Consider the following 22,932-nt stretch of genomic DNA (forward strand, 5'->3'; position numbering starts at 1 on the left):
TGAATATTTTATTTTAAGCTCATTTTTACAAACAGTAACAGGCTGCAAACCTTTGCTATATTATTATCATCATTATTATTATTACCCAAGACCCTACGGAATCAAAGAATCATCTTGGAGGTCCTTTTATCACACACACAGCTCATCATACCGTGCTTTAAACACACTCAAATTCTCTGCAGACAACACACTCTCAGGCAAGGCATTCCAATCATATACAACTCTGCATGAAAAAAAACCTGTTTCTCATACATCTTCCAGCAATGACCTCTGGTTCTCCCCTGATCTCTCACTATTTTCTGTAGAACCTCTCCAGCATTGATCCTATAACAACCCCTTAATAACTTGTAGGTCTCTATCATATCTCCCCTCCTCTTCCTGTCCACCAAACTCTGCAAGATGCATCTTCTCAATCTTTCCTCATACTCGACATTCCAGAGGTCAGAAACTACATTAGTCAGTCACCTCTGAACCATCTCCAACATCACTTCATCCTTCTAAAAAACCAGGTGACCAAATCTGGGTACAATAGTCCATGTGTCTCTTAATCAAAGTCTTATACAATGGAACAAGAATCTCCCTACTTCTACAAGTCAGTGTCCTCTGCATCATTCCCAGACGCCTCTGTGTTGTCTTCACAATTTTGGCTATGTGTCCCCTTAATTTCAGATCCTTATCCACTATCATCCCCCCCCCCAGGTCTCTTATTTCCTCCACCTCCGACAACATATCCTCAACAAGCATAAATTTTGCATCCCATTTTTGTTTTCCAAATTTTAAAACCTTACATTTTGCAACATTGAACTCACATCCCCATTCCTGTGCCAAATCACCCAATTTATTCAAGTCTTTTCTTGTAAGGCCACAACATCCTCTATACTCATCATGGTTCGTCCCAACTTTGCATCATCTGCAAACAACTGAATATCTTCATCCAAATCTTCACCAATATCATTAATATACAAATTAAACAGTTAAAACAGAATCCTGAGGCACACCACAGTAACTTTCCTTTTCCTGGATATCGCTCTCCCATACACAACTTGTTGATACCTATCAGATAGCCAGTCTCCAATTCAATGCACCAATCTAATATCCCAACCCCATCTACTCCAGTTTGACTATCAACTTATCATGCAGTAATCAATCAAAAGTCTTTGCAAAATCTAAGTATATTACTGTGTATTCTTCTCCTCTGTCCATGTAAGCAGTCACCTTATTGTAATAAGTAAGTAGACCACTTTTAATATCCCAACATTTCGATCTTCATATTAAGATCATCATCTGGAGCATATACAAATATACAGGACAAGCTAGGTTACATTACATACAGTAAGCTAAAGAAACAATGAATTGATCACAGGTTATTCTACTGGCATTACCTCTAGTGAAAAAAAATTAATTATTTATAAACTACATCAAGCTGAATTCTATTTATGATACCACGAATAAACATTCTTTTTTTACAGATAGTTTTCTTTCAGTAACAATGATGTCCTATTTTAAGCATTACAAATGTTATTTTTGATTTAGGATCCTGGATTTTCTACAGTCCTGTTTATAGTTGCTCTTAGAGAGGAAGGTTCCGTGGGTCGAATATATGCCTTCCATATGTTTGGGATTTTTAGACCATTATTATTGTTCAGATTGGGGTAGTTGTCTCACAGGCTTCCTTAAACTCGCGTTCATACCATGTTTTGGTATGATGTAGACAACTAATGCTTTTCCAGTCAATTCTGTGTAAGGTGTTCAAGGCATGGTTAGAAAGGCCAGCTTCACCATAATTATTATATTTAATGTGTCGTTTATGTTCTTTTTGTATGATAGGAATTGTGTTTCCTGTTTCTCATATATATGGTATGTTACAGGTGCAATAACTTTTTAATTTTGCAGAAGGTTTAAAGGTGGCTTTGAGGTTGTATTTTTGTAGTATTCTGTTTATTTTATCTGATGTCCCTTAATATAAGGAACGGTTATAGTTTTATTGTAGTCTGGTTTGTCTTTGTTTATTATTGAGGTCTTGTAGAGAATTTTGTTAATAGTGTTTTGGCTGTATCCATTTTTTTGAAAAGTATTGCTGATAACTTTAAATTCATCTTTCAGTGCCTGTTCACTGGAGCAGATCTTCAGAGCCCTGTTTATTAGAGTGTTGATGACACCTAGTTTTTGTTGTGGGTGGTGGTAGGAGTTTATGTGTATATACTGGCCAGTATGTGTCGGTTTCCAGTAAACAGTGAAGGAAAGATTGCAAGAAAGAAGACGTGTGACAAGTGTATCTAGAAACGGAAGTGTGTTCTGTTTTTCAATCTCAATTGTGAACTGTATGCATCATTAGTCAGTTTTGACGTCTCTGCCCTCTTTACAAAGTCAAAATCAATGACACAATCCTTATTTTACAGAGCAAATTCCCTCCAGATATCACGGCGCTATTTGCACATGTATTGCATTCTGGTTATTTTGTATGGCAAAACGCTTTCTAACTACATTATCCCCCCCCCCCCATTGCTAACTTTTATATGGAACATTTTGAGCAACTTTTTTTTAGGTTTCTCTCCTCTAAAACCAAAAGTTTGGCTTAAATACATTGACGATGTTTTTGCGATCTGGTCCCATGGCCGCCAGACACATTTCTTAACCACCTAAACAAACAACACAAACGCATACAGTTCACAAGTGAGATTGAAAATTGGAACACACTTCCGTTTCTAGATACATTTGTCACCCGTCTTCCCTCAGGCAATCTTTCCTTCACTGTTTACCGGAAACTGACATATACTGACCAATATATACACATAAACTCCTACCACCACCCAACACAAAAACTAGGTGTCATCAACTCTAAAAAACAGGGCTCTAAAGATCTCCTCCAGTGAAGAGGCACTGAAAGATGAATTTAAAGTTATCAGCAATACTTTTCAAAAAAATGGATACAGCCAAAACACTATTAACAAAATTCTCTACAAGACCTCAATAATAAACAAAGACAAACCAGACTACAATAAAACTATAACCAATTCTTATATTAAGGAACATCAGATAAAATAAACAGAATACTACAAAAATACAACCTCAAAGCCACCTTTAAACCTTCTGCAAAATTAAAAAGCTTACTCAGCTCATCCAAAGACCCATTCCCTCCGCTTGCCCACTCTGGAGTATACCGTATTTATTGCACCTGTAACATACCATATATACGAGAAACAGGACGCACAATTCCTATCATACAAAAAGAACATAAACGACACATTAAATATAATAATTATGGTGAAGCTGCCCTTTCTGATCATGCCTTGAACCCTTACACAGAATTGACTGGAAAAGCACTAGTTGTCTACATCAGACCAAAACATGGTATGAACGCGAATTTAAGGAAGCCTGTGAGATTATTACCAACCACCCCAATCTGAACAATAATAATGGTCTAAAAATCCCAAACATATGGAAGGCATATATTCGACCCACGGAACCTTCCTCTCTAAGAGCAACTATAAACAGGACTGTAGAAAATCCAGGATCTTAAATCAAAAATAACATTTGCAATGTTAAAAATAGGACATCATTGTTACTGAAAGAAAACTATCTGTAAAAAAAGAATGTTTATTCGTGGTATCATAAAATAAATAGAATTTAGCTTGATGTAGTTTATAAATAATTAATTTTTTTTTTCACTAGAGGTAATGCCAGTAGAATAACCTGTGATCAATTCATTGTTTCTTTAGCTTACTGTATGTAATGTAACCTAGCTTGTCCTGTATATTTGTATATGCTCCAGATGATGATCTTAATATAAAGATCGAAACGTCGAGATATTAAAAGAGTTATTTATAACATGGTTGTAAAGTCCATAATTTCTAAAATGAATGCTGATCACCATGTAACACTAAAAGAAAGGATAAGTAGACTACTAAAACATGACTTCCCCTTAGCAAATCCATGCTGTCCATCAAAAATAATACCATTGTTGTCAACCCAATTCTGAATCCTAGTTCTCACAAGCTTCTCCAACACCTGACACACAGATAGGCCCATAGTTTGATGCTTGAATTCTATCACCTCCTTTATGAAGTGGCACAATCTTGCCTCCTTCAACTCCTTAGGAACTTGACCAAGTGCAAGACTTGTATTAAAAAAATATGTCAAGGCCGGCGTCAACTCCCTGGCACATTCCTTCAGAATACGTGCTGATATATTATAAAGTCCCACAGCCATATTTACATCTAATTTGCTCAACTCCCCATACACCTCTTGCTCACTTACAGTCAGTCTCTCTTCCCCATCAAAAACTGCTCTCAATCTCTCCATGAAGTCACATTCACAAGATTGAAAGAAAACGTTACGGAGAGGCTGGAGGAAACCAAAGCCGACATGACCATGACGACACCGCAACGCACTCTCTCTTACTATTATTATATTCATTGTGATTCATATTATTATTATTATTTCATTATTCTTTCATCTCTCTCTCTACTACTCATGGCCGGCTGGCCTTATGCTATAGACAAAAGTCTCAATCTCCTCCGTCCTACTATAGGACCTCTCCTTAGTGAAATAAATTTCCTAGCAATGATATCACAATCACAGAAACAAGGAAATGGTGGGAAATATAAAAAGAAAATTCTCAAAAATGTAAGAAAAGAAAATCATGGGAAAAGAAAAAGAAAAAGAAAAAATTAAAGTATTAGAAATAAAACAAAAGAAAATTGTGGGAAATGGAAGAAAGGAAATGGCACAAATCACATACAGAAAACAGAAAAGACTGGCAGGAACATACATAAAGCACAAAAAATGACAACATGAAAAAAGCATAAATGAAAACAATAATAGGAGACATAACAAATCACTAGAAGTGTATGAAATTATAAAAATTTACAATGAATGTTTAAATTTCAAAAGATTACACTAGTTTAAATGAATGTCACTTCCTGAAAACCCTCATAATGAACTGTAAATATCTGCAGAATGTAAAAATGTAGGTTTTGTACAATTAAAATAGAAAATTTAGGTAAATAACTCAAAAATTCTAAACCAGGAATTTAGAATTCTTTACCTTATAGATAAAGGAGTCTTTCAAACCTAAAATGAACTGCTATCAAAGAAATTTCCTAACCTTTACTTAAACTCTGAATTAAATAAATATTTTAAGTTGTGCAATATTTCTATAATTTAAAGTTCTAAGAGAACAGTATCAATTTATGCCAGATATACACTACTGGATCTCTGTCAATCAGGAAGCTGACATTCACACCAGTTGTGTCTATAACTTTCCCCCTCCCCTCAAGGCTAACTAATGCCTCATTAATGTAGGATGACTAATGAAAATTAATGTCCATCACTTCTGACTACTTCAGTTTTCAGGTTATTTTTGATTTTAATGGTAAAGACTGCATGTTTATTAAAGATATCATGTAACATTTAATTTATGTAACATTTCAAAATTTAAAGATTAATTCTGGACCTCTATTTGTATAATTAAATACTGTTTATCATTACTCTTTGCATTTTTTTTTTCATGTTATTGTTCATGTGCTTTATGCAGAGCTTCTACCAATTCTCTGTGTTCTGTTATGAATGTACAAATTTCCCACCACTTCCTTTGTGTTCTATTTCTAGTGATTCTTTTTATACTCCCTGTGATTTCCTTATTAGGTATGAATGCTTATAACTCATGTTGAAGTTCAATGAAGCAAAACATCTAAAGATAATCATTAATATGCTTATTTAGTTAATAAATTCTTATGCTAATATTGCATTGGTCACCAAGGGAATATGTCGGCATTGGCACAAAGAAATACAACTATGTGCATGCAGGCACACCTAGCAGGAAGGCAAACACAGATAGATATGAAAGGCCAGATTCTACAGTCCTAACTGGCATCCTCTATTGGTGCAGTGATAGAAACTTGTTGAAGGTCTCAAAATAATGACTTGCCCATATTTTGAAAAAGCGAGGCAACAAATTTGTTCAGATTTGGTGAATGCTGTAATGCTGTCACAGATTCTAGATATAATCTCTCTAGTTTAAACCTGTTCCTGTATAACAGGGAGATTTTTACATCATTGGATATGATAATTGATATTGATGGCATGGTCTGCTATTCGAGAGAAGCTATAGCACAGGTATAGTGGCAGTTCTTACTGTTTGTCCAAAGCAATAACACAGGATGGTACTGATTAGTGTTTCCCAAAGTGTGGTATGCTATACCCCACTTTGGGAAACCAAAAAAAAAAGGTCTTTAGGAGGTACACTGCACTTTTTTTTTTAGTTCTGATTACTTTTTTTCCCCCCATATTGTCGCAGAACAGTGCAGATCTATAATTAATTTTTTCGATAACTCTGTTAGTTTCAGAAACTAAAAAATCTGAATGCAGATTTAAACAAAATGTGCCTCTTGGCATCTCTTAATTTGCCTCCATTAGGACAGCATTTGGTTGGAAGCACAATCATGTTCAAACAGTTTGCATTAGAAGTTTAAATTCGAGTATATTTAAACCATGCAGTCAGAACTCTCCATTAACTTTCAGAATCATTCATATCTTAAATTGTAATACGCATGGATATGCTTATGTGTTCTTCAGACATGTTTGTAATAGATTTCATGGTTTGATATGAATACAGACAATTAAGAAAATAACTATTTATTAACTTAAAAGCTAATATTTTGCTGGTATTATATCCAGCATCTTCAGAGCACACAACACAAAGTTTGTTACAAATGCAAAACAACCACAATTCGGTGTAACAGTGGGACTAGTAAAAGTAATTGCAGCGTGCAACACAAGACTAAAGTCCTAATACAGCGCCATCTAGGTTTTAAAAAAAAAAAAAAAATCAAAGTTTTGAAATAGTAGTCCAAATGATAGTCTTAGAAAGTTTGAAAAAATGAAATAAAATAAAAGTAATAAATGTTAATTTGGTCTTACGATGACTGTCTCCCAAATCTTTGGTAGATTTATACAGCCATGCTTGTTAAGGTTTGGAGTATGTTTTAAGGCTTCTGTTGATTCCAGGAACAACCTCTCTGACTTGTAGAAGTTTCTGTGCATTATTTTTGTTTCTTTCCAATTGATCCTGTGTGCAGGGGTATCCAAAGCATGGTCTGCCAGACCCGACTTGCCATAGCGAAAGTGTCGGATATATTTTTTGTGTTCACTGAGGTGGATGTCCACAGTTCTTCCTGTCTGTCCATAGTAGGCTTGATGGCACGAACAGAGGCACTTCATAGACTCCTGGATGTGATAAAGGAGTGCATTTGTCCTTAGGTGAACGGATGAGAGTTGCTAATTTTACATAAGGTTTAAATACTGTGCGTAGTTGGTGTTTGTTAAGCATCCTAGCTATCTTTTCAGATATGCCTTTAATGTATGGGATGGTGATAGTTTTGTTGTAGTCTTCTGTGGTAGATAGAGAGGATTTCCAGGTAGCATTTAGTATGTTATCTCTTTTATGGGGATTATAACCGTTGGTTAAGAAGGTGTGTCATAGGTGAGAAAGTTCAACATTGAGAGCAATGTCATTGGAACAGATTGCTCTAGCTCTATGGGTTAGTGTTTTTAAGATACCATATTGTTGAGAAGGGTGATGGTGTGATTGTTTGTGTAAGTATCTCCCTGTATATGTGTGGGTTTTCTATAAACCGAAAATGATAAGGAACCTTCTGGAAGACGTGTGATCAGTGTGTCCAGGAAGGGTAGGCAGTCATTGGCTTCTAGTTCCATTGTAAAGTGGATTTTAAGGTGCTGGCTATTTAGATGCACTAAAAATGTATTCAATGTGTCTGGGCCATGTGGCCAAATAGCAAACACATCATCCATATAGCGTAGCCAGAGACTAGGTTTGAGAGTGGCTGTGCTGATAGCAAATTTTTCCAGACGTTCTATGTAGAAATTGGCTAAGTAGGGAGAAAGGGACGAACCCATAGCTGTCCCATCTAATCGTTTGTATATTTTCCCTTTCCAAGTAAAATAACCTGCTTGTACTGTGAATTTAAATAGCTGAAATATATCTGGGGGAAATTGTGAATTTAGTAAGTTAAGTGTTTCAATCAGTGGTACATTAGTGAATAATGAGGTGATATCAAAACTCACCATTAGGTCTGAACTATTTAAGGTGTGGTTTTCTAAAATACTTTTAGGTGGGTAGAATTTTTAACAAAAGAGGAAGAATTGTTTGTGTAAGTGGTTAGTAATTTGGCTAAATGTTTAGCTAGTTTATATGTAGGACTGTTTATACTATCTACAATAGGTCGCAAAGGTGTAGCTTGTTTGTGTATTTTAGGAGCACCATATATTTTGGGTGTTTTAATGTGCAAGGGTTTGAATTTTTTGACAATTTCTTTTGGCCAGGAAGTGACTTTGTTCAATAACTTGCACACCTTATTCTTTTGTGAGTTGGTGGAATCTCGATTTATGATTTGATATGTAGACCGGTCTTGGAGTAGTGTATGCATTTTGCTTTCATATTCTGTTGTATCCATTACTACAGTGGTGTTACCTTTGTCTGATTTTGTTATTGTAATGTGGTTATTATTGCATAGTTCTTTTAGAGCTATTATTTCTTTATGTGGGATATTATTTTTGGAAGGCTTAGAATGGATAAGGATATTGGCCACGTCTAATCTAATATTATTGGCTATAGCTGGAGGCAAGTGGTAAATCCCGCATTCAACAGAAGCCATTTTGGTTTTAGGCACAATTTTAGGAGTAACGGCAAAATTGTGTCCAAGGCTTAATGCACTCGTGGCCTCTTTGGATAAGGTTGTCGATGATAGGTTCACAACACCGCCATCTTGATGGAATTGTGGCCGCTGCATAGCATTGCGTTGTTGGAGGATTTCAAATTTTTTCCAGTGTCGGTTTTTAACCTCAGCGAATTCTTTATTGGCTGTCGAGCCGGAGATTCTATCCAAGATATCCCATAGCTCCGGGTTCAAAATGTTAGATAATATATCACGTAGTACACTAATGGAGGAATTTATTTTTGAATAATGCACAGAAGCTTTTACAAGTCAGAGAGGTTGTTCCTGGAATCAACAGAAGCCTTAAAACATACTCCAAACCTTAACAAGTATGGCTGTATAAATCTACCAAAGATTTGGGAGACAGTCATCTTAAGACCAAATTAACATTTATTACTTTTATTTTATTTCATTTTTTCAAACTTTCTAAGATTATCATTTGGACTACCATTTCAAAACTTTAATTTTTTTTTTTTTTTTTTTTGTTAAACCTAGATGGCGCCATATTAGGACTTTAGTATTGTGTTGCACGCTGCAATTACTTTTACTAGTCCCACTGTTACACCGAATTGTGGTTGTTTTGCATTTGTAACAAACTTTGTGTTGTGTGCTCTGAAGATGCTGGATATAATACCAGCAAAATAATAGCTTTTAAGTTAATAAATAGTTATTTTCTTAATCGTCTGTGTTCATATCAAACCGTGAAATCTATTAAATTGTAATGGTCCTCAGCAATGGTTTTGCCACCCATAGTGTACTGATACCTGTTTAATTTGTGTGCATGCATGTGTGTGTGCATGTCACAACCTATGATGGATGTACAGGTAATACACATATAGATAATACTCTTACTTTTTTAGCAGTTGTTAATATTAATAATATGTATTAATAAGCAGCAGTTGTATTGCTGCTTATTAATACATAAAGTGCAGTTTAATAGGAATTAATAATAAGCATATTGAATTAATATTAACATATCTCTTTTATATTTCTTAAACCTTTTAGTAGTGATCACTGATAAAAAAAATAGGATGCTTGAAATGCACAATAAAAAACAGTGAAGGAAATGATTATGGTAACTGCGAAAACATGAAAGGAATGAGTGTTGGTCATTAAGTTATTAAAATGCATGTCAAAAAGTAAATACCTTTATAATTATTTCTATCTGAATGAAATATTATATTATTATAACTTCTCCCAAATTGCATCAGTGCACTAAACTTTTAAAAGGGGTATGCTGGTAGTGAAAGTTTGGGAAACATTGATCTAGTTGATGGAGAGGATCTTTACCTTGAGTGGTTTGAAGGCAATCCATGCTTTGTACCTTCTTAACGTTCATATGATTTATTCTGAGGTGCCCCAGATGTAGGGAATGGCAATAGATATTTTTCTGTTCTGATTTTTTTTTAGAGGGGGGGAAAAGTTGGAGGTTGGATTTAGGAGATGAGCAGGGTGTTTCTGTTGATTTTGTGAAGGGAAAGCCATCAGCTAAAAAAAGTGTCACAGATGTGATTGATTTCAGCAGATAGGTTCTATTAACACCATAAGCTGAATTTTCTATCGAACATGTTGGTCATTCAGATATATCAAGCACAGCACAGCACAGTGCTAAAAAAAAAAAAAAAAAAAAAGATGCACAACAAAGTAGCTGCAGCAAAAAGTGCAAGCTATAAATTAACTTCTTTTGTGACAAAATAATAAGATGTAAATTTTGAACCAAAATGTCTCACTGCACAAGGACTGCTACCTTTCCAGAGGATAACACATAACCATTTGTTTAAATCAGTGGACTGCACATGTGCAAGAACAAAATGTGGAAGTACAGATGTAAACTCAATTTTTGCATTTTGTTAAATGATTTATGTCAGCCAAAATATGTATTTGTTATGGTAGATTCATCAAATCATTCAAATCTGAAGTGTGCCCCAGTTTTGGTGAAGTATTTTATACCTACAAAAAGAATACAAGTGAAACTGGAATTCCAAAACCTCATAAAAGAAATGTCTAAGATATTAGTAGATCATATTCTGTCCATATTGGAGAAATATAAACTAACCAACAACATAATAGTGTTTTGTGGTGACAGGTGCAACATCAACTTTGGCTGCACTGCAAGAAAAGGCAACACTTTCATAAGTTAAACAAGAACATGAAAATGAACATCATATGAGGAGGCCGTGCTGCACATATCATGCATAATGCTTTGCAAATAAGTGCAGATATGTTGCCAACTGATGTGGAATCAATTATTAACAAAATGTTTCAATTTTCATGTTTCATTATTAGAGCTGAGGTACAGAAATCACTCTGTAATTTTGTTGAAGTAGAATACAAGCAAGTTTCAGAAAGTGTGAAGACGAGATGGCTTTCCATACTATCTGCTGTCGAAATAATGTTTGAAATGTTTGATGGTAAAACATGTTAAAAGTAACATGCTTTCCATATAAAAGTAATATGAGATGGCTTTCCATACTACCCACTGTGGAAAGAATGTTTTAAATGTTTGATGGTAAAACATATTAAAAGTAATAGATGAACTATTCAATGAATCATGTGAAGAATATATGTGACTCTAAGATTGATCACCGGGAGAAATGTGATGTGACATCTAGCAGAGGTGGGTCCTCTGCACTTGGTCGCTCGAAGTTAGACCCAAGTTCAAGTCTAGTCGCAGACTGGAGGAACTTTTTCTAAGCCTTTCTTCGACCAGTTCCAGAGTTAGCGGGCAAGTGGGGTTTTTCCTCCCAGAAACTTGGGTTTTTCATCTTGTAAACTCAAGAAAATCGACCATAGTACCCACATTATTTCAGACAGTAACATATCTTGTTAGGGTTAGGTACCAAGAGATGGTGGCACTTGTTTGCCAGCCTCTTCATCGGTGGCTGCTATAATTAGTAATAGACATGGACCAACTATCTCTGATTGGCTACTGGTGGAGATTGAACTACCCACTAAGTTCAATCCAAAAGCTAGATAGGATATAAAGGCCTTGCCTACTCCCTATAAAGGAATAAAAGGCGTTAGCTGTAATGTAAAACACATCTCCTAGGAGATGTATGATGTTATACATTAGGGTGAAGGTCACTACCCAGACCGGTTTCGACCTTTATTGAGGTCTCATCAGTGAGTAGGTAGACCAGGTAATACTGAGGTTATAGCGAAACGAACTTACATACTTTGCTATACAAGTTGCCAAAAAAAGGTGCACCCATAAATTACTTAAATAAAAGAGCCAATAGGCTTCACTTCGGCGATGTAACATTATTTAAATTAAGGGGATATTAAATGTCCTGCAATTTTTCCATTAAAGTATTTAATAGAACACCATCCAAAAAAACAACAAAGCTTATTAGGTGATGGACTATTCAGCTTAACAATCATGGTTAAATTAGATCTAATATAAAATTTTAAGAGTAATAAAAAAAAGACATACCTAGCTGTGTACTTTTAGAAGGTTGGGATGATAAGATATCTCGAGCTAAATTGGATAGAGGAAAATGCAGGATAAGAGGAATGTGTTGAGAAGGAATTTGAATGTTGTGACCTTAAATATGTATAATCAACAGCCAAAATAAAACATGAATAAAACTAGTAAAAACTGAGATGATGAATCAAATGAACTATAGATTTTGAAAGATTAAGAATTAAAATTATGAAAACTAACAAATTTTGAAAGCTTAAAAATAAAGAACACCAATGGAACAAAGACATCAGATAATGGTGTACCAGCTGTTTCATGGGAATTGTCGTCAGATGATAAATGGCACAAAACTGACTATGATCTTGCCATGTGATTTAAGATTTTGTATTAAGAGAAATTTGATTAGTTTGAAAGTAAGAGAGAATTTGGTCAGTCTTGGACTAAATGGAAGTAATTTATTTTAACTGCCAAGAGGGTGAGATTAGATGGGATCTTGAAGTTCAAAGTTTATTTTTCACTAGGTTAGACTATAATAAATTTAGTTTAATCCTTTATCCCAGTGAGAGCAAACAAAGTTTGCACCTGAAAATATCTTCAGGACTGAATATAGTGTTGTACTATCTTACCTTGGTAAGTAGTACAACACCAGGCAACTTTTAGCAAAGGTGGAGCAAGCTACCAACACTCCTATCCCAGTATCTCCCATAATGCAAAACACATCTCCTTTTGGATATGTATACTGTTATGCATTAAGGGATTGGCCACTACCCAGACCAGTTTCGACCTTTATTGAGGTCTCTTCAGTGGGAGCCAGGCCCAGAGTTGGAGATACCAGGCAGAAGCAATAGCAAGGTCATCGTTACCTATAGGAGTTGCCAAAAGGTTTGCCACCTTTTTTTTATTAAATTACACTGGATATAGAGAAAGATGTTGAAGTTTATTTTTCACTAGGTTAGACTATAATAAATTTAGTTTAATCCTTTATCTCAGTGAGAGCAAACAAAGTTTGCACCTGAAAATATCTTCAGGACTGAATATAGTGTTGTACTATCTTACCTTGGTAAGTAGTACAACACCAGGCAACTCATAGCAAAGGTGGAGCAAGCTAACTTTGTTTGCTCTCACTGGGATAAAGGATTAAACTAAATTTATTATAGATGGGATCTTTTTGTGCATCCTGACTTGTTCTTATCACTAGAGATTTGGAGCCATGAAATTTGGTTTCATTTTCTCAGAAATCAATTTTATTTATTTATTCATATGGAATTTCCTCCCTTTTTCTCCCCCATCCCTATTGGGGAAAGTCGATCCCCCCCTCTTGGGGGGGGGTGTTAAGTATTTATGGCTGCAGATCCGTGTGTGTGTGTTCATGGGGCCAGTTTGCCTGCTTGCAGGATGAAAAATACCAGATAAACTGGTGGAAAAAACCCTACTGCCCGCACCCAAGACCGGCTAACTTGGCATTGGCTGAGGAAGATCCTAAATTCCTCACGTCTTCGACAGGAATCGAACCTGGGACATTCCTTCCTCAGTCATATGGTTGCAAAGTGCACCGCCACTAGGCTAACCGCACGGACTCAGAAATCAATAATTGTAACTCTTTCAATTTCAGGTGTGTGTTTTCAGTAGTGGGACTTTTGTTGATGTTATTGGTGTATTTTTGGTTGCATTTCTATTTAGTGGGAGAATCATTAAGTATTTTAGTATAGGGATATTGCAATCTCTGTAATGTTCCAATTCCTGAATATAATCCATTTCCACAATTTTTAAAGAATATTCTTATATAAATCATTATAGCATTGTAGGGAATCAATAAACTCAAGTTTTGACATCTTGTAAAACAAAAAGAAAATGCAATTAATATACAATTAATGTATATATTGTAATATAAATGACCTCGTAGTCTTAGTTGCTTTGGACATGACAAAACCAACAAATATTTTAGTATTATGAACTGTTATTTCTTAGACATTTTTTGTTGATGGTGATTTTTAATGGTTTTAAAATCACAAATTTTTAAATGAAATTCAAATTGATTAATTTGAGAAATGAAACATATTTTCAAGAAAATTTATAGTCTCTTACCTTAAATTTATTTTTCAACTTTTCCAAACGTTTAAACAGATCCTCTGCTTTCTTGTATACATAAATAAAATTGTGGGCATTCCTATCCACTATAATTGGGAAAATTAAATTATCTGATACATCATTCACTCCCTTGAACACCATTGGAATAGAGATGAATTTCTTTAGCTGCCCATAATATTTTGCTTTGATTTCTTCAATAGGTGGCCGAAACTGAAGGCAATTACCTCTGTTTAGGGGAAAATACAGAGATTCAAGTAATATAATTAAGTGTTTCATCTGTTTATATCCTAGTGAAGTATTATTAATAAGAGTACAGTGGAAAATTAAAGAGAATATTATATTATATGAATATATTATATTACATCCTCAATGAGTCCTTGGACTCCTTGGAGCTGTCAAGTAATAATTTTACATTTTACAGTTGCATTTGCAATTGATTTAACAGTTTCTGATTAACAGAGATGCATGTCAAAACCAAAGTAGATGAACAGGATGCGTTCAGCATATTGAAAAATATCAGTGTAAATACAGCAGTGGGACTGGATGGCATGTCAATCCATGTACTACACCAATGTGCAAGAGAACTGGCATTGCCTCTGATGAAGTTGTTCAATCTAAGTCTCAGCTCTGCAGAGTTCCAAGAGAGTAGAAACAGGGTTAGATAGTTCCATTACATAAAGGTGGCCCCAAGTCAGAAGTAACAAACTACCAACCAATTAATATATCGGGAGTGGTTGTTACAGTATTGGAAAAGTTGGTTAAAGATAAAATCCAAAAGTGGGTGGACAGGGTTATGATACTCTACAGTGGACAGCATGGTTTGTAAAGGATAGGCCTCGTCTTAGTAATATATTCACATTTTATAATAAAGTGACAGTGGAATAAAATAAAGGAAATGGCTACATCATGAAACCACTGAAATTTGGAAAGGTATTTGACAGAATGTTACGTGGAAAATTATTACAAAAGTTGGAGCAAATGGGAATGAATATGAGGCCAGTAACATGGATGGGAGGTAGCTGATAAACAAACATCAAAGAGCAGTATATGGTAGAGTGGAATCTAGGAGAATGATGGTGACTAATGGAGTACCTCAGGGTTTATACTATGTCCATTACTCTTTAATTTGTATATCAATGACATAGAGAAAGATTTAAGAGGGAATATTCAGCTGTTTGCTGATGATGTAAAACTAGGGAGAGCAATAGCTGATAAAAGTGATGTAGATAGTGTGCAGGATAATTTAAATAAATTCGCATTGTGGGCAAAGCATAGACAGTCAATTTGATGTTGCAAAATGTAAAGTTATGCACTTCAGGTTGAAAAGGTTGCATATGGTCTCCAATTTGAAATTTCCCCTTCCAGAGAGCCCAACAATTCCATCAACTGGAAAGTGAGGGAATTAATTATTAAGCTTCAATGATAACACGTTTAAGTGTCAGTATTTTTAACTGAAGATGCATAAACACTCTGCTGAATGAACAGATTACAAAGAAAAATAATATTCATGATAATATTATACAATCAATCGTCACCCAAGTAAACATCATTATGGCAAATTTGCTCAGTATGACAAATTACTAAAGTCCCAGCCAAGTACCTGTAGAATTAATACTATTTTAAATGAAATTTTCTACAAAAAAAATATATATGTGTTACTGTTGAAAAATTTATTCCAAGATATCAATTAATCTTAATCTGGAAGTAATAAATTCAAGATATCTTAATCTGGAAGTAATAAATACTTCCAGATTAAGAAATTCTGATCTATATTAGCATAAAGCCTATCAAGAACAATGCTGATAATAAATTAATGAATGAGATCATTGAAGTCCCATACAGATAATGTAAATTCAATGAGATTTAAAGATAGGAAAGAAAAAGACAATTCTGTTAAGAGAATAAGAACTGTTGAAATAAACATAAACATGTATGATGAAAAATTCTTGCAGAATAAACTTCTGATGCTGCAAAAATTGTGGTCTGGTTTCATGTTAATAATCATATCATCTGCATACATTATGATATAAACTTATCACCTATACACATGTTAAAATAAGCACTGAGATAGTCCTATATTTCAGAAAAACAAATTGCGCATGTGAGCACACGCACACACACCAGCCTTAATAGCATATGGCCCTTCCAATAGCTCTGATTATTCTTTCCACTAAACGTACTGTCTGCAGTCAGTGTGATATAGTCACATATTTTGGACTACAACAATTCCAGGACTACTGCTGAAAGCACTGGTCTGGCTTACATCCATAATTCAAGTTCATCACAAAGGGTTCTAGTGGGTTGAAATAAAGAGACTCTGTGCAGATCAATCATGTTTTTCCATAATAACAATCATTTTCCTGAAACCATATGATGTTGTAACATAAACTGCAAAGATGAGTCTGTTCCATAAAACCATAACAGAGAAAGAATCGCTGTTCAGAAGTGTTATATATCGATCAACATTCATCATTCCAGACATTATAACCAAAGATCCAAGTCCTGTATCAGAAGCAGCAGCTCTAGATCATTACATCGTCACCACCAAATTTTGTAATTAAGATGATGATCATTCAAGAATAAAGTATTCTGGTGAATCTGCCACACTCATACTCAGTTATCCTCCACAACAGATCCTCAATGTGCTCCAGAGAATACTCACAATATTCTTTAAATGAGTGCAGTCTGTTGAATGATAGTGATGTCTGGCTAATGTGCACCTTCCTTTCCACAGAAAAAAACAGTAAAGCTTCTGGTAATTAGTTTACGGAATTAACAACACATATAAAGTATATTAATTAAAGGTAACTTTAATGAATAACTTCTGTATTTCGACAACGTCACGTTGCCATCTTCAGGAACATAAAGATATGGTACGTGCACGCAGGCACTAACTAATATTGTTCCTAAAGTCCTAATAGTGCCCTCTGGCAGGCTAATTTGGTTGTCTTGGCAGTTGGGCTGAAGTTCTCATAATGTAAGTCTCCCAAATTTGGGGTAGTTTCATGCACCCAAATTTGTTGAGGTTAGGAACGTTTTTTAGAGCTGCAGATGATTCCTTGAATAATGTTTCGTATTTAAACTTGCTGCAGTGTATTATTTTTGTTTTCTTCCAACAAATTCTATGGTGGGTATCTAAGGCATGGTCTGCCAGCCCAGAGCAGCTGTACTGGTGAAACCGGATGTAGTCTTTGTGTTCTGAAATCCTGATATTTGCTGTTCTACCTGTTTGACCAAAGTAGGACAATTTGCAGCTGCAAGGGACCTGGTATACACCAGTACGTCTAGGGGAAGTGGTTGGTCTTTGGTAAAACGGATAAGGGATGCCAACTTTTTATATGGTCTGTAACAAGAAGTAAGGTCATATTTTTTGAGGATATTGGTTATTTTCTCAGAGGTGCCCTGGATGTAGGGGATGGTGATAGATTTGATGTAATCTTTATTGTGGAGGGGGGGGATTGTGGTTTACTGGTTTTAGTATTTTTTGGATTTTTTTGGGGTTATAGCCATTGGCTAAGAAAGTGTTGAGGATGTGGTTTAGTTCAGTAGTTAGGGCCTTGTCATCTGAGCAGATTAATTTTGCCCTGTTATATAGTGTTTTTATAACCCATATTGTTGTGAGGGGGGGGGGATTGCTAGTGAATGTATCTGCCAGTATGGGTGGGTTTTCTGTAAACAGAGAAAACCAAAGATCCATCAAGCTGGCGAGTGATTAAAGTGTCTAGGAAGGGGAGGGTGTTGTTGTTTTCCTCTTTTTCTAAGGTGAACTGGACTCTGGGATGTTGGTTGTTTAAGTGTGTTAGGAAGGAGTGGAGTGTGTCTGAGCCATGTGGTCAAATAGCGAACACATCATCCACGTAACGAAACCAAATAGTGGGTTTTTGTAGGGTGGAGTTTAAGGCTTTCGCTTCAAAGGTCTCCATAAAGAAATTGGCCAAGGGTGGAGAAAGTGGTGAACCCATGGCTGTCCCCTCTATCTGTTTGTAGAACTTTCCTTGCCAAACGAAATAGCCTGAGTTCATTGTGAACTGAAATATGGCTGCGATATCGGGAGGAAACTTGGCTTGGATGAGCTCTAGGATTTCTTTGAGTGGGACATTAGTGAATAGGGAGGGGACGTCAAAACTGACCATTATGTCAGTGTGTTGGAGTGAGAGATTTTCTATACTGGCTTTAAAGTGGGCTGAGTTTTTTATGTGTGATGGTGTGTTGCCAGTATAGTGTGTGAGTGTTTTGGATAAATGTTTGGCTAATTTATATGTGGGGGAATCAATGCCATCCACTATGGGACGTAATGGCATATTAATGCTTATGTATTTTTGGGAGTCCATATAGTCGGGGGGGGGTCTAGAGTTATAAGGTTTTAGTTTGTTAGTGACTTCCACAGGCCAAGAAGGGACTTTCTTAAGGAGTCTGTGGAGAGTTCTAATCTGAGAGCTGGTAGGATTATATTGTTAGTGTCTGCGTGCACATACCATATCTTTATGTTCCTGAAGATGGCAAAATATAGAAGTTATTCGTTAAAGTTACCTTTAATTAATATACTAGACCCCCCCCCACCCGACTATATGGACTCCCAAAAATGCGTTGTTAATTCCGAAAACTAATTACCAGAAGCTTTACTGTTTTTTTCTGTGGAAAGGAAGGTGCACATTAGCCAGACATCACAATCATTCATCAGACTGCACTCATTTAAAGAATCATTTCAGCACTGCAATTATCCTCTGAGTTGTACTCACAATCTTTGCTATATGACCTCTGAAAACATCAACTTATTAAATACTAAAACTCCAAAATCCTTAACCTGGTCAGTTTCTTCTAGCACACTCCAGGCAATATAATACATTACATGATATCACATCCCACCAAAGTACATAACTTTACATTTACTAACTATGAACTGACAATCATTTTCACATGCCTAAAATTCTATCCTATTCAAATAGTGCTGCAAGATTACCTGGCATGGTAATCACATTCGTAATTACCATGCCAGGCCAGCTATATCTGATTGGCTATTGGTGGAGATTGAACTGCTCACTCAGTCTCCAAAAGCTAGACAGGATTAAAACGCCTTGCCTACTCCCTATTAAGGGAATAAAAGGCATTAGCTGATTTTTTTGTTTTTAATTTTATCTTTGCATCATCAGTAAACATCTATATATTACCTGTCAAATCCTTCCCAATGCCATTAATGTAAAGATTGAATAACAGTTGACCAAGGACTGATCCCTGTGATCCCTGTTATCTTAAATCTTGCTGACTCACATCCCTCATAGATAAATTTTTGATAGGAGTCAGTTAGCCATCCTCTTATTCGAGCTGACAGTTTATAATCCTATCATATATCCTCTAACTTATGCAACAGTCTTCCATGCTGTATCCTGTCAAAAGCCTTAGAAAAATTCCAAAAGTATCACATGTATTTATTTCCATAACATTATTATAAAATGTGAGCAAGTTACTCAAACATGACCTTCCCCTTAGTAAATTCATGCTGTTTCTGTGCAAAACACAGACTTACTATATACCCACTGTGTATACTATCTCTTACCAGCTTTTCCAAAAGCTTCACTACCACTCTGGAGATACTGATAAGTCATTAGACACATCACTCTTTGCAAATACCTTGTGCAATGGGATTATCATACATTCTTTCCACTCCTACTTCTGCGGAATCTTCCCTGATTTGAAAGAGACTCAAATTATACTGTCTAGTCAAAGGCATAGCCAGTTCACAGCTCAGCACTCTTTTAGTATTTGTGCTGATAACCCATGCCACTATTGCTGAATTGTTATTCAGTTCATATAACAGCTCTAGTTCCTTCTCCTCTTACATCTGTTTCTTCATCCAATGAAGAAGTTACACTGAGCTCGATGTTGCATACATAACCTCATACTCAGTGTACACTCATTAGTTGTCCTCACAATTTTAGCAATATGCCCTCTAAATTTTATATCCTTATCCACCATCACCCTAAGATCTCTTATTTTCTCCACCTCAAACAATATATCCCCACCAAGAGTAAATTCCACATCCCATCTCTGTTTTTCACATTTTAAAACGTTACATTTTGCAGCATCGAGCTGGCATTCCCACTTCCATATCCATTCACTCAGTTTATTCAAGTCTTCTTGTAAGGGCACAACATCTGCTATACTTCTTATAGTTCGTCCCAACTTTCCATCATCTGCAAACAACTGAATATCCCTATTCAAATCTTCCCCAATGTCACTGTGATGCCTCACCACATTCTTAGGATCACAGCAGCACTGCTCAATGAGCCTGCAAATATCATCCTCTAGCATCATGTGTCAGTTTCAGAATGGTTTTAAGTTTTCAGAACTTCAGCAGAATAAGAATTCTGCTGACTATCAGTTCAGCAGAATTCTTATTCAGTTTGTGCAACAACTCTAGTACTTCCATCATATCTAGGTAATATACTAATGTTTTTTACTTTCTCACTCCACTCTCGCTTCTTCTAAAAACCTTTTCATATCCTCTCTCATACTGAATTTATCACTAGTTAAGTCATCAGTACCTACCAGAATTACGACCACTTTTGCTTTATTTTTTTTTGCTGTTTTTCAATTGCTTGTGGTTATATTTTCAATTTTTACTCTGGGAAAACTTGACATTATAACTCATTCATCAATGGCATGTTTTATGACAGTCACCACCATACAGCATCCTTCTTTTTTACAATCAATATTATTTAGCAGATTTTCATTATTATGCACTAGACTAGCTTACCTGATTCAGTGCTTTGCCGTTTTTCATATTGCTGCTAAACTTTTTTATTCTTCCTATGTTCCTCTAAATGCTGCTCAACTTCTGTAATTCCCTCATTGTTTGTCTAATAATCTGCTTTAACCTAGTGATTTCAGGGGTTAAATGATTTTCAATATCCTCTTCAATATTGTCTTTAGTGGAGAAAACCCTTCTTGTTCAATACTTCGCTGTTCTTGTTAGCATTCTGTTTCGTCTGCATTTCTGGATCATTTTACAGCTGTACTTAATATTACAATAACACAATAAAAATGTTATAAAGTCGTTAAATACTCTAAAAATATGAAAAATCTCCCTAATATACTATAAAGCACTAATATTTTAAGGAAAAAACAAAATAGAACAGATAAACGAGGACTAAATTACACCAACAACTCACAATATCAACAATATTAAACATAACTGATGAAAGTTCATTCACTTGGCTATGTTACCAATTATATATTTGGTTTAATCCTTTATCAAAGTGTAAGCAAACAAAGTTTGCGCCCGAAATATTTTCAGAACTGGGGAAACTCATGGTGAAGGTGGAATAAGTTCTGATCACTTGCCTTAAGTATCTCCCATAATGCAAAGCACATCTCCTTGCAGACATGTATAATGCTATGCATTAAGGGAAGGGCCACTACCCAGAGCGGTTTCGACTTTTATTGAGGTCTCATCAGTGGGAGTCAGACCCACAGGTGGTGATACTAAGGTGGAAGTAATGCAGAAGTCATATCACCATATACCAGTTGCCAAAAGGTATCAACACCTTATTATTAAAATTCTCTGAATTAGAGATAGTTGATGGATTGGCTCCCACTGATGAGACCTCAATAAAGGTCGAAACCAATCTGGGTAGTGGCCCTTCCTTTAATGCATAGCATTATACATGTCCGCAAGGAGATGTGCTTTGCATTATGGAAGATACTAAGGCAAGTGATCAGAACTTATTCCGCCTTTACCACAAGATGCCCCAGTCCTGAAAATACTTCAGGAGAAAATCCTTTCTTTTAGGGGACTTCAGGAGAAAACTTTGTTTGCTTACACTTGGATAAAGGATTAAACCAAATATAAAATTGGTAACATAGCCAAGTGAAAAAACTTCCATCAACTATCTCTAATCCAGAGAATTTTAATAATAAAGTGTTGACACCTTTTGGCAACTGGTATATGGTGATATCACTTCTGCATTACTTCCACCTTAGTATCACCACCTCTGGGTATGGCTCCCACTGATGAGATCTCAATAAAGGTCGAAACTGGTCTGGGTAGTGGCCCTTCCCTTAATGCATATCATTATACATGTTCGAAAGGAGCTGTACTTTGCATTATGGGAAATACTAAGGCAAGTGATCAGAACTTATTCCACCTTTACAACGAGCTGCCCCAGTCCTGAAAATACTTCAGGTGGGTGCAAACTTTATTTGTTACACTTGGATAAAGGATTAAACCAAATATATAATTGGTAATATTAAACATAATTTATTTCTACATAATTTTAAAACCAAGCACTTATACCAAACATAGTTTATTTCTTTGTAATTAAACATAACACTAATTAATAACAAACATGATTTCAATTAGTGCTTTTTAAAAACAGACATCATGACAATGTTATGTCAGCTTTTAAATCAATCCAGCCAGCCTTAGTTACATTCAAAATTGTTGCATCCAAATTGTTTAGCAAATTTTTCTGTTCGAGCCTTCAAGATCAAACTGTCTATTGAGAATCCAGATAATGATGATGATGAACCATTGCTTCAGTGGTTCACTACATATAGAAGTGTAGTGAACTACTGAAGCAATGGTTCATCATCATTTGCAAGCTTGACTTTCAAAATTTTTTTGTTACAGTTATGCTGTTTCCCAGTTCCAAATTGTAAACATCTTTATTCTTCTACAATGTTAATACT

General features: G+C 35.5%; 1 protein-coding gene across 1 annotated transcript in view; it reads right to left on the reverse strand.

The window, feature by feature from the left end:
• Window positions 1-22,932, reverse strand: part of btv (dynein cytoplasmic heavy chain beethoven) — a 1,245,321-nt gene that overhangs the window by 981,890 nt on the left and 240,499 nt on the right. Inside the window, exon 14 of the mRNA XM_090394552.1 lies at window positions 14,242-14,470. Within this exon, the coding sequence (XP_090250678.1) occupies window positions 14,242-14,470 (229 nt within the window). The remainder of the gene's footprint in view (window positions 1-14,241; window positions 14,471-22,932) is intronic.

This window comes from Typopeltis vanoorti, chromosome 6, assembly GCF_054136105.1.
Source record: "Typopeltis vanoorti isolate ZY-2024b chromosome 6, IOZ_Tvanoo_1.0, whole genome shotgun sequence".
In the NCBI taxonomy this organism is placed as follows: Eukaryota; Metazoa; Arthropoda; class Arachnida; order Uropygi; family Thelyphonidae; genus Typopeltis; species Typopeltis vanoorti.